Raw genomic sequence first — 11,954 nt, 5'->3', positions numbered from 1 at the left:
TAAAATAATTGTTGTGTGGTTTTGTTATTGTGTATTTACTTGCACTTAGGACATCCTGTACCAGTATCCAAAATCAGAGGCAGCAACAAAGTTAGTGGCACTGAGGGGAATGTTCCTGACCTTGAGTGATTTAATGTCATCGGTGACAGGCAGTACAGCAAACAGGTACGTATTTGCAATCAGCTTTTATTAATAATTCTTTTGATGAGAAATGCATGCATAGCCAGTAATGATTCAAGCTTATTTTGCATCATTCACAGAACTTGGTTAACAAGTTCAGTAGAAAACCAAGTCTAATTTTAAAGATATGCGCAGTTTAATATTAAGGTAAGGTATGATTTTCAAGACATCAGATGTATTTTGGAGTGTTGTTTACTCTGTTTTAGCTCAACGCTGGTGCTGGACAAGAAGCTGGTCCATGTTGTATATTCTAAGCTGGACAGAGATGTGCTGGTCATTGCCATGCCTGCAGAAAGGTATATGTGTATCCAGAATGGTCAGACTTAAGTATATGAAGTATCATAAAGCTAACATGAAATTTGCAGTGTCTAATGGGGTCTTGATGCCTTTGTATTAAGGATGATCACGAGAAGTTAAGGAATTTTGAAGGAATGCTTCTACTCCAAAGTGAGAGACAGTGAGAGGTGGTTGGGTATTCCTGTATACGTTAATTTCACCCCGTGTTAGGGCTATGGTTGTGGCGAAATGTTGCTTGTTTCATGAAAATTACATGTAATTGTAGGTGGTATTGACATTGTGAAGTTGTTGACTAATAATACATGTACTTCTACATGTACTTCTTTATGTACATGTACTTGGATCATGGCAGAGAAGCTTTGAATCTGGTTCAGTTTATAAATAATTTAATTTACTGTATTTTCATTAGTATTATTTTCCATTTTGTATTTCATGAATGGCACTGCTTAAAGTAAGCATTAGCAATAAACGTGACTAAGTTGTAGTGATAAGACAGTACTATATAGCGTTAATTTCATAAGAACTAGAGTGTTAACGTTGACTCTATTTGTACTTACACAATGATATTAAGTGGCCAAAACGTTTTGTTTACATCTTCAACTGATATGTGACTGTGTTTTTACAACCTCTTCTGTCAGAATACCTCTGGTTCAACTTCAGAAGGTAGCTGCTGATATCACTCAAATTCTTTCTCTCACATTTGGAACAATGCATAGGTAAGTTGTATTTCATATGTATTGTAACATGTTTGAGAACAACGACAAATAAAACTTTACGTACATGTATGAATTGTACATTTTATGTACTTTTAATTAGTAAAGTTGTATGTGAAGGTCTGCTAAATCACACACCCAAGCAGACTGACATCTCTTGTCACTAGACTGGTATTGATGGTGATCACTTAATGAAGATTTGATCTTGCCATACAGAAGCATAATAATGTCTCAAACAATGGAGGGCTGTCCAATACAAACAAACAGAGTCAAATGGAATGGCACTCAAACCATTGATATTCCATGGGAGAAATGCATCTCATTATGGGGGCTCAGAATATTTCTGATGGCTTCAGGCTGAGTAGGGTTGCATTCTACTCATCCATTGGTACCAATGGTAGGGTTGGTATTCCATTGGTGAAATGTATCTCATTGTGGTGGCTTAGAATATTTCTGATGGCTTCAGGCTGAGTAAGGTTGCATTCTACTCATCCATTGGTACCAATGGTACGATTGGTACCAATGAAATAGCACTCAATCCATTGTAAAAGTACTCTCTTTTGGTGTATGGTGTGAAAGCTGTACACAGTAGATACATGTAATTTGACTCTAACTGGATGTTGTTCACACTTTCCCTTACAGGGCATTCTCTGACAAGTTTAACAAAGCACGTGTAGACCATCTTTTCTCTCTACTGTTTGAAAAAGCCCTTGTCAGACCTCCTGGTGCAACTGAAAAAGACTGCATTAATAAGCTGCCAGACCTTTTGCCTGGTGTCCAGTGGCTGAATATACCTTTGACAGCAGAGGTAGAAGCTTTGTCCTGTATATGTACAGTAATCTTTCATAGTGAAAGCAGACAAATAATTTGATGTTACAGTAGTATGTGTTGCAACATTTGCTGCAGCTTCTCCCTTGCCTCCCCCATGCTACATCACAGTGTTCATTGTACATCCACTCCGACCAATGTATTAGTTTTCAACTAATATCTGAAACTCATAGTGGGTTTCTGCCAAAATTTAATATCATTCTACTTTTTTCTGGAAAGGTTCATGTTCACTGCTGTCTCAATGACTTAGAAGCAGCAGATTATGGAGAATTTGTAAGTAAAAATTGATGTCTAAATTAATTTTCATTTGTCATTGAAAGTTTCAAAATTAAGAAGATTGTTGTAGAAAAAATTGCTGGATGACAAGCTTTGCCATCCTTTGCATTTTTCCAACTCGGCAATAGCCCTTTTCACCATTAACTTTCTCATTTGCATTATGTACAATATAATCTAGCATGTATGTAAGGCAATTTCTGGCTATTTTGTAGTTTCAGCCCACTTTGGATCATCTTGTAATGCAAATGAAAAAAACTAACTGTGAAAAGAGCTATTGCCACAAAACTGGCACTCACTTCACTTTTCGTCATAGTCCCCATGGGCTAACGGGCCAGAATAAAATAAAGATAAGTGACCTAAAAATAGGCAGTCTTAGTTACCACTTGCATTATTGGTGTGATTAACTGATAGTGTTATGACAATGAACATGTAAAGGACTCTTTGTTTAAAATAAGTGACATCTGTTGTGGTTGTACCTCTTTTTCACAGGCAGATGAATTTTTTCAAATTAGACGATTATATACAATTTTAGGTTCCAGTATATTTTATAAGGTATGGATATACTGCAGTACTGCACCACATATGTATACATGTATGTACAAATACATATAATATGGTTTGAATATCTTTTGTATAATTTCTTTTCTGTAGTTTAATTCAAGTTAATGTTTTAGCCTCCTAGACAAGTACAGTGTCAACTTGTGTACTTGTGATGTCAGTTCCTGTCATGCAATGTCATTTGAAGTTATGTAATTCCGTATCATGTTGTGTCATGTCATATCACATAATGCCAGTGTGATGTCATTTCATGTTGTGATGCATTGTGTCATGTCGTTGTCATATCGTATTGTGTCAAGTCATGTCACATCATGCCTGTTTTGTGTCATGTCAGGTGATGAGATGTGATGTTATGTTTGATTGAGTCCTGTCTTGTCATTTCATGTCACGTTTAATTACATGTATGCCAAGGAGGCGACCAAAATTATAGGCAGTGTGATAAAAACTTATTTCCTTCTACTGTAGCAAGAAAATTGTAGTAAGTCGTGGCATGTTCATGTAAGCTTTATTGTTGTTTAAAGGGTGGGTAGGGCGATCCATTGGATAAATCACTATCCAGTGGATAGTGTTGTATGTTTTACCAACATTTATCCACTGGATAGTGATTTATCCGGTGGATAGCGTTACCCGCCCTTTAAATAACCTGCTCCTGCACATGTTCCAACGCGATTATGTCTCACTGACCAGTGATGTTCATTTTCACTATTGCAGGGATATTTAGTGGCCAATCATTTAACAAGGGAAGATTTAGAAGATGCTGTATTATATTGTAAATATCATTGTTTACTAGCCATGAGTGCAGAGCAAAGAGTTGGTCAACTAGTGGTCTGGAGAGAGGTATGCCAAGATTGTTTGCTACTCATTGTAGGCATGTTCAGTCGTTTGATTTATGTATTTTATTTTATCCAGTGTTCCCTCAGTATCTGTTGTCAACTGCAAAGTTCTTTCAACTTCTTCAAATCAGTTCATAGCCCAAAGAAAGCCCCTCCCCTGAAGGTCTCAGATGTACAAGGTCCTTTGATAGTAACCTCTCAGCTGACATACATTAAAATTTAATTCAGGACAGCAAAATTTTGAAAACAGTTCTTCTGGTCATAAACTCTCTAGATACTGTACAGCTTTGCTTGCAATTTATATCTACTGTTACAGTGGGTTCAGGGACTTTTGTTGTAATATATCAAACACGAAAGACCAGTGTTTGACCACATTTCCAAACACTGAGAAGAGAGTTGAAAATATGATGCGCAGCAGTGTATTTTTGATGAACTTCCAGGTGTTTGGAAATGTGGTCAAACACCATCTTGAGTGTTTGATATATTTTCTCAATCACAATCAAAACTAAGGAGAAAACGGAGAAATAAAATTGTAAAAATGTATGCTAATGAAGATCAGATATCCACTCACTGTCACGGTCATGATTTCCTTTGTTTAAACTTGATGAATTATTAATGAGTTTGAGAAGTTTGGTTGACAGCTATGGACTCTCCCTAGTGTTTCATGCCACCTTCATAGAAATCTATCTCTAGGCAGTTTTACACACTTCTACAGAATTTTTCAAACATAAAATGCTCTCCAAATGTGAAATGGAAAAGTAGGCCTTCTTCCTCCTTGCTCAGGGAAACAAACCCTCGAAAAAGCTTGTAAAAGTAAGGGATTAATTATCAATAGTAGTGTTCCTTCACTTCTCTCATATCTTTCACTATTTTGTTTCTAGGTTTTTCCAACAAGAAGACAAAAGTCAAGATCTGAAAGCAGGCGAAAAGAGGACGAGGAATACTATGAACCAACTGCAAGATACTTTTTACTCATTGTAGGCATGGTGAGTCCATATCTTGTTAAACAGTATCCTATGTTCTTCTTATTCCAAAAAAGCTCTCTTCAACTTGGGTTTAAACCCGAAGGAAACTTGCAAACGTTCCTAATCTCTTGGTGGGAGTGCATTCCAATATCACTGAGAGAAATTTAACAAAATTAAAAGAACTCCATTACCAATACAAGATTATGGGTGGAATTTCTAATATTATACCAGTTAAAATGTAAAAGTTTAGACAAAAACGCAAAGGTTTGAGAGAGCTTTTTGAACACTCTGTTAGCTCACATGCATTTACCAGCTGGAGTAGTAATGAGGTAAAGCCTGGATTGGGCCACAAGGTCCATACTGCCAGAGCTTATCCTGGTTACTGTAGCATGAAGCAACAGGAGTATTTTTACTCCACCCTGGTTTGGATGCTAGTCCATAGCGGAGTTACCCCAGGATTAAATTCACCAGTACTTGTTTCATCACCTGGGTGGGGAGAGCCACTGTAAGTGTAGAGTGTCTTGCCCAAGAACACAAAGCAATGACCCCAGCCAGGGTTTCATTGGAACACTTCATCTGGAGTCCGGGGCGCTAATCATAGCTAACCACCCCTTCCACGGATTGAATAGTAATGGACGAATATGTTACTTGGATTATTTCCATTTGCGCTTATTTTAGAAACATTGGCTCATGTGTGTACTGCTAGAAGCGGGTGGCATCTCGAGACGGTAAGATTTTATTCTTCACATTTAATTACGTGATATGTTACAGTATATAGTCTATAAGCACTCCACTTCAGAATTCTGATAGAACAATAAGTCCAAAATGTGATTGAGGATGAAGACTGTGCGTAAATTGGGGTCGGGGTTTTGTCCCACGTCGCCACCATTTTTTTGCGCTGCGAACTACTTGTTCCCAGACATGGCATTTAGTTTTTCTTCCTTACTTCACAGAGCTGAAGGCTATCCACCTCCAGATACCTACTACGTGGATCAAGTGAAGAACACGCTGCATCAGATTGAAGCCTTAGACATCCCGTCTGTCTGTGAATCGAGGTAAAAAAAGCAAAACAAAAAAGTCCCTTCCAAAAACCAACCAACCAACCAACCAACCAAACAAACAAACAAACAAGACAAAACAAAATGAAACAAAGCAAAACAAAGCAAAACAAAACAAAACAAAACAACACAACAACAAAAACAACAACAAAAAACAGCGCAACAGAATAACGTAAAAAACTATCAGTTGATACAAATTGTTAAAATACAGATCAGGACAGTTAGCTACAGCGTATGTTGGGGGAAAAGTTACATGAATCGTAAACCCAAAGAATTCAAACAAGATATCCTTTTTTTGTTTCCCAAAATTAGGGTTTAGAAATGCAGTGTTCTTGTATAATCGTGACCAGGATCTGTTTTTCCTCGAGTTAACTGTCGCTGTCTCTAGGAAGAGAATCAACTAGATACTCTAAATCCAACCAATGTTTGCTATTTGTGTTTTTGCAGATTGAGAAGCCCAAACAATCCTCCATTAGCGTCAGCAGACATGATGCTGCTTAATCCACCATCACTGCTGAAGTCTTCATCAAGTGTGGGCGGGTCGGACACACCTACCCCACCGAAGAAACACAGCAGTGTCGACAACTTGAGACTGCAAGGTACTCTTAAAGTAAAGTGATATAATGGCGCTCGTTAAGGCTGGTACCAGCTTTTTGTTGAAAACTAGTGAAGGTGATGTGCAAAAAGGCTCAAAATGCTTCATGTCTGGATAAAGTAAAGGCTCTGCACATTGGATAGAGAGAGGGAGTCAATGTCCTATGATCGGCACAGGCCTGGAAAAGCCCTTGGAAAACTGCCATATCCTCATTTGACAAGTCCTCCAAAGTAATAAGACTTTGTGTGGGTTTTCTCGTTGAAAAGTCCTTGTATTTTTACCAGCATTCATTGAATTTTGTTGAGTACCCGTAGTCAAGTAAAGGATTGTCAGTTTAAGACGTTGATGTTAATGATGTAGGAGTTAAGTAATCAATGGAGCTTTGAGTATTCTGGTTTTTGTTGTCCCTGTCTACCTGAACAAATACACTGTATTTAGATATGATTCTGAGGGAAATGATTACAAGGAGGCAGCGTGGCCGAGTGGTCAGCGTGTCGGACTCGTAATCCAGCGGTCCCGGGTTCGAGTCCCGCTCTCCCACCCCTACCCTGACCACTACCTGGATTTGTTTCTCGGTAGCCCCGAGTTCAAAGACTCGGCCACGCTTGTAAAGAACCAACTGGTTTGCCTGCGATCAGTTGGGATTCTTAACAATGTTATGTTCAATTTGAATTATTTGTTTCAGTTGTTTGCTCGGCCCCACTGGCACTTGTGTTATAAACATTGCCTAGGGTAAATAAAGTTTAAGTTTTTATTTTTTTAATTTTTTTAATGGAGAAAAGAAGGGCTAATAACCCAAATTATGTTACTTTGTGCTTCTCTTCTTAGTTTCGGGACTGGATTGCACACTTTGGTTGTTCTTGCTTTTGAACTTTTTAAAACACAAATCTATTCGGCAGTGCTAAATGCATGTAAAAAGAAATTTAAGTTTCTTTTTTTTCGTTTAGTTGAACCAAGTGCTGTGTCAGGTTTGTTTTTTCTCTCACCGTGCCACAACTATGTTTTCCACTCTTATTTTTTTACAGACGAAGTCGAATCTTCCGACAGTGGCAGCGTTCCCTCGACGCTTCGTCGGAAAGGTTCGGACAGTTCCGGAAGTTTAGGTAGCTTCGGCACCAAAGGCAAACTGAGATCTCTCCGTTCCCAGCTCTCTCTCAATTCTGCTGGCACGTTTAGGAAGAGCTTACCAGAAAACATTCCCGACCTGTCACAGATGGTTACGGCTAAGTAAGTGTTGGTAGAAAGTAAAGTAAAGCTCGAATCGTGACTCAAACAGCGTAACGATTTCTGTAGCTTGAAACGACTGAGATTATTACACCTACCCCCACCCCTACCCTGTACTGGATACTAGTCCATCTCAAGCTATCCCTCCAGAGCATTTTTTATTTTGTGTAGAATATTTTCTGCTACCTATTTATGCTTAAGGCATTGAAAGAGTCTTGACAGAGCTTAAGATAGTGGGGAATGGGCTGTACAGCTGAGAGTCATCTCTTAACCCAATTTCTTGTTGAATTTTGACCATAGCTTCTATACCATCCTTTACATAGTTTGCCTTTCTCACTCGGGCTTCAGACACTAGTATAGTACTGTTCTGAAATCCAGCCATTATCAGTGGGCCTTCCTGAGTTTAAATGATCTAGGAATATGTTAAAACGTTTCAAAATCATTATAAACCGTGCTGGTAGTGGTTTTGCCCTCCTCCCTTTTGCAAAAGCATTCTTTCTTCTCAGTTCTATGCCCTAAATCTTGTTTTGTGTGCGATTTAGGTTGACTGGCGGCACAGAGAACACGTTGTTTCATTATGTCAGCTGGGACTCATTCCATGGCATTGTAGTGTGCCCAAGTGACGGAGATGCACCTTCCACGGGTGGGCCGGTGCACGCAGAGGTTCTCAACACGTTTCACAAAACTTGTCTGTCAATGCGTAGATTGTTTTCTCCTTATTACAAACAGGTGAGTTCTCAACTCGCTTTGACTACTTGAGTCGATTCTCAAGTCAGCTTGTGTGTGGCCGTCCCTATATTACATCAGTGTTAGGCTACTATGTAGTACTGTTCATTATAATCCATCAAATATTTTCGCTCGCACGCAATTGGTCTAGACGCGTCACATGACTGAATATGCCCCAGCTAAAACTGATGAATATCTGAGTGATGTTGTCCAATTTTCCAAAGATTTCGCTTGCTGCCAAAAATATTTGAAGGATAATAAACACAATAGCTTCCATTTGGCGTGAGAAGATGCTCGGATATTTGTCCTTGGTCATTATCTGTTCCTGGAAGATCACAGTTTTTTTCGAACTTCACTCTCAAGAAACTGTTCGCTTCTTGGAACATAATGTCTGCGGACAAATATCCAAGCACATTTGCACGCCAAATGGAGGCTATTATTTATTTATACAAAGTTTTTACTTTGATTAACAACTGCATCGCTAAATGGAGGTTGGGTGCTCGAGACATCCAGGAGTTTCCACTATTGGCAGCCAGCTCTTAGATGAAGACCGCTCCCACGAAACCGAGCCATGAGCCCCCACGTGGTAGGGGATACAGGCACCCGTCACACTAAATTAACAGTGGAAAGAGCGGAAGGAAGGGAGGGGGAATGTTTGAAGACGTGCTCCCATGCAAAACAACGCTCACTGCAAACGCTATGGCTGTTAAGGCTCTTAACACGCGTCTCAATCCAGGAGCACATGGAGTCCTGGTGCGTGCATATATCCAAACGCTGCTGACCAGTACGGGAACGCAGGCGCTCTTTGTTGTAAACTCCGTGCAATAAGCACTTAATGACTGGCCCCAAGGGAAACAGTGAGTTATGTTTCCCCGAGACCCTCAGTGTTCCCCGAGGCGAAGCCGAGTGGAACATCGAGGTCGAGGGGAAACAAAACTCACTGTTTCCCGCGTGACCAGTCATTAAGTGTTTTGTTATACCTCCCAACTCAAAAATAGAAAAAAACTGCGAAGAAATCGTTTACTTGACGCCGGCTGGCTCACAAATATGTCGCGGTTTCAAGGAGCACGACCTGATCACGTGCGATTCGAAAGTTCAAGTTGTTGTTTCACTAGGGAGTTATTGAGTTTTGTTCGCCCTAGGGAGTTAGTGAGTTTTGACCCACGACACGTGACACGTTCTCCTTATAACAATTGCATACATACATACATACATACATACAAAACAACGCTCACTAACAACGCTCATTAACTGCATTTATTTCTTTTGTTCATTCCCAGCGTTTAAAACGTAGTGACCGTCGAAGCCGATTTACACCTTCTGGAATGCAGGGTGTGTTAGAACATGGCGTGCTATTTTACAGGACTCCCGAGAACGCAGCGGAGCAGAAGAAAATTCCTTCAGTCCTCAAGTACTGGGTTATAGGGTACGTGGACAAAAAGTGGAATGAATGATCTTTTTCAAATTTTTTTCCTTAGTGATAAGTTTGTTTAGTCTGACTTTGTATTGACATTTTGAAGGGAAGTTCTATTCTGATCACGGCAGAGTTTCCTAGGAGTCTGTGTGGTCGTTGATGAAAAAGAGCATTCTGATTGGGTCCTCGAGGGTTTCGAATTTTGGAACACACTCGATTTGCTGCTTGTCTGAAACTTTCTTCAAAAGAGGACTGTTTTATATCTAATAAAACTTCTTTTTATTGCTACCAATGCTAGGTCAGCTCTTAGGAAGGTGGCTTAAAAACAGTTAAAATTTAAGCAGTATTTAGCTAGTATTTTAAAAGCTCCTCTTTGCTTTTTCAGGCGCCTTCTTCCAGGGGAGCATCCTCGTGAGTTGTACGTGTGCCACCACCGATCAGTGCCCCAATGTGCTGTGGAGCTGGCCTTCAAACTGGGCTTTGGTGTATGACCGTAACGTGCGCCAAGCATATGAACATCAATTGCGTTCACTGAAGAATTCTGCTTCGAAATCTGAGGCAGTTGATTTATTGTGACAAGATTACCAAGAATAGAGCCACAAGGTTTTGTGTCTTGGCTTTAGTGAAGGGTTAGGACCGTTATTATTTCGGACCAAATCACACAAACGACAAATTATTCGCTTATGACAGAGGCTTAGAATGTTAGAACGTTGCAAATCACAAGACAGCAATACCACGCAACCTCCAGATTAGATCACATGCGATTTTGATGGTCCTCTGTAGTTATCCTAGTATACATAATACCAAACACCGTTCAGCTCTTTAGCCTTTCTGTTATTTGAATGATTCTTTCGTGTGGTGTGGCTCTGTTTGAAGAAACGGTCACGCTGTCCACAAACCCCAACAGAGGAATGCCGTTACTCCGTTACTGTCACGAAACCTACAAGAAAATACATGTACTGAAGAAGAAAATTCAACAAGACGTTTAAAATTATGTTCATATGCTTTATGTTGGGTTGACACTAAGCCGTACGGCACAAGTAATGCAGTTGAGTCATGCATGGGTTATTTCAGGGTAGTAGTTGAGTTATAAGCCGAACGTTTGAAGTGATTCAGGGTTGTTTAGAATAGGAACAGACCTTCGTGTTTTTGGAGAAGGGGATAGGCCATTTTTCAGACCGACTTCTTTCTCGTGACCCAATTTTTCACTTGAATTTTCTTTGTCTTTCAGCGGGAGATTTGTTTGTCTCGTTTCGTTGAACACTTCTTCCTTCTTAAAAATCAATGCAGGAATGATTTTGTGTGGTATTTGCCCACCCTTCCTCCGTACGCCCCCCTCTCCATCCCACCCCGAAGAAAAACGCCAATCCCTTGCGCTGTCAGTTAACATGAAGTGACAACTTTCGGATTTGCGTACATTCGTCCAGCTCGTCACACAACGATCCCTTCCGAATGGTCTCTGATTTCGTGACATGCCTGATGGAGTGAGGGCCAATTTTGTTCCCAAGCGGTTCTCTCGGAGTAGAAGCCATCGTATACGAACGGGCCAAAAATAAGCCCAAGGATATCATCCCGTTAGGGCTAATCCATCGTCATATCTATGAAACATGTTAAATTGTATAATATAGCCAATTTACTTGTTATTTCTTATACGAATTATAAATCCAAATACCTGAAAAGTGTATTTTAATAAAACGTTTTTGATATTCGTAGACATGTCTTTTGCCTTTGGTTATCCAAGGAGCAGTGTATGGTGTCGAAAGCCAAAATCAAAGTAATTTTTCCAGTCCGTAAAAATGGGACACGGATAAAACAGTGAACCAATCAAAACTCGAAATAATTGCATGTAGCTGACACAAAGCGCGGGAAAACGTGTGCGAACGAGTCACGATTGGTTTTGGTTTTACTTCTGATTGGATTAAAAAAGTGGCGCGAATTTTTTGAGCCAGTAAGGTGACATAGTAATGCAAAATTAATTACTTTTCGACACCCAAATGAAAACCGCTCTTTTAACAGTAGTGTGAATACTGCTTTCATTGTAGGAAGCTCCGTAACTGACGTATATGACACGTAACAAATTTGTTCCTAACTTTAACCAATGAACAGACTTGATGTGCGTGTATGACATCAAGATAATTTCAAAAAGAGGTGACACGTAACCTAAACGAGCCAGTTTTTGGTCTATTTTTGCCAAATAGACAAAACAAGACATGTCCGTCAAATTTTGAACAATTGTGTCGAGGAGTGTTCAGAGCCACCAAAATGAAAGTCACCCTAAATCTCTCAA

The 11,954-nt window shown here is 39.7% G+C and overlaps 1 protein-coding gene across 6 annotated transcripts in view; it reads left to right on the top strand.

Annotated features, from left to right (window-relative positions):
• Window positions 1–11,954, top strand: part of LOC145496573 (protein inturned-like) — a 53,981-nt gene that overhangs the window by 23,424 nt on the left and 18,603 nt on the right. For 5 of the 6 annotated variants that reach the window (XM_081476273.1, XM_081476275.1, XM_081476274.1 and 2 more), the window contains 15 exons: window positions 50–165; window positions 387–476; window positions 1,116–1,193; window positions 1,833–1,998; window positions 2,238–2,291; window positions 2,784–2,846; window positions 3,564–3,689; window positions 4,567–4,671; window positions 5,329–5,378; window positions 5,604–5,705; window positions 6,156–6,307; window positions 7,329–7,530; window positions 8,070–8,256; window positions 9,534–9,679; window positions 10,053–11,911. In XM_081476273.1, the coding sequence (XP_081332399.1) occupies window positions 50–165; window positions 387–476; window positions 1,116–1,193; window positions 1,833–1,998; window positions 2,238–2,291; window positions 2,784–2,846; window positions 3,564–3,689; window positions 4,567–4,671; window positions 5,329–5,378; window positions 5,604–5,705; window positions 6,156–6,307; window positions 7,329–7,530; window positions 8,070–8,256; window positions 9,534–9,679; window positions 10,053–10,158 (1,743 nt within the window). In that variant the 3' untranslated portion in view covers window positions 10,159–11,911. Of the gene's footprint in view, window positions 1–49; window positions 166–386; window positions 477–1,115; window positions 1,194–1,832; window positions 1,999–2,237; window positions 2,292–2,783; window positions 2,847–3,563; window positions 3,690–4,566; window positions 4,672–5,328; window positions 5,379–5,603; window positions 5,706–6,155; window positions 6,308–7,328; window positions 7,531–8,069; window positions 9,173–9,220; window positions 9,431–9,533; window positions 9,680–10,052; window positions 11,912–11,954 lie in introns of those variants that run through there. The other variant, XM_081476279.1, reaches the window with a different exon arrangement.

Source organism: Orbicella franksi, chromosome 9, assembly GCF_964199315.1.
Source record: "Orbicella franksi chromosome 9, jaOrbFran1.1, whole genome shotgun sequence".
In the NCBI taxonomy this organism is placed as follows: Eukaryota; Metazoa; Cnidaria; class Anthozoa; order Scleractinia; family Merulinidae; genus Orbicella; species Orbicella franksi.
Note: the sequence above shows the minus strand (reverse complement) of the source record. Positions and strands in the feature narration are given on the sequence as shown.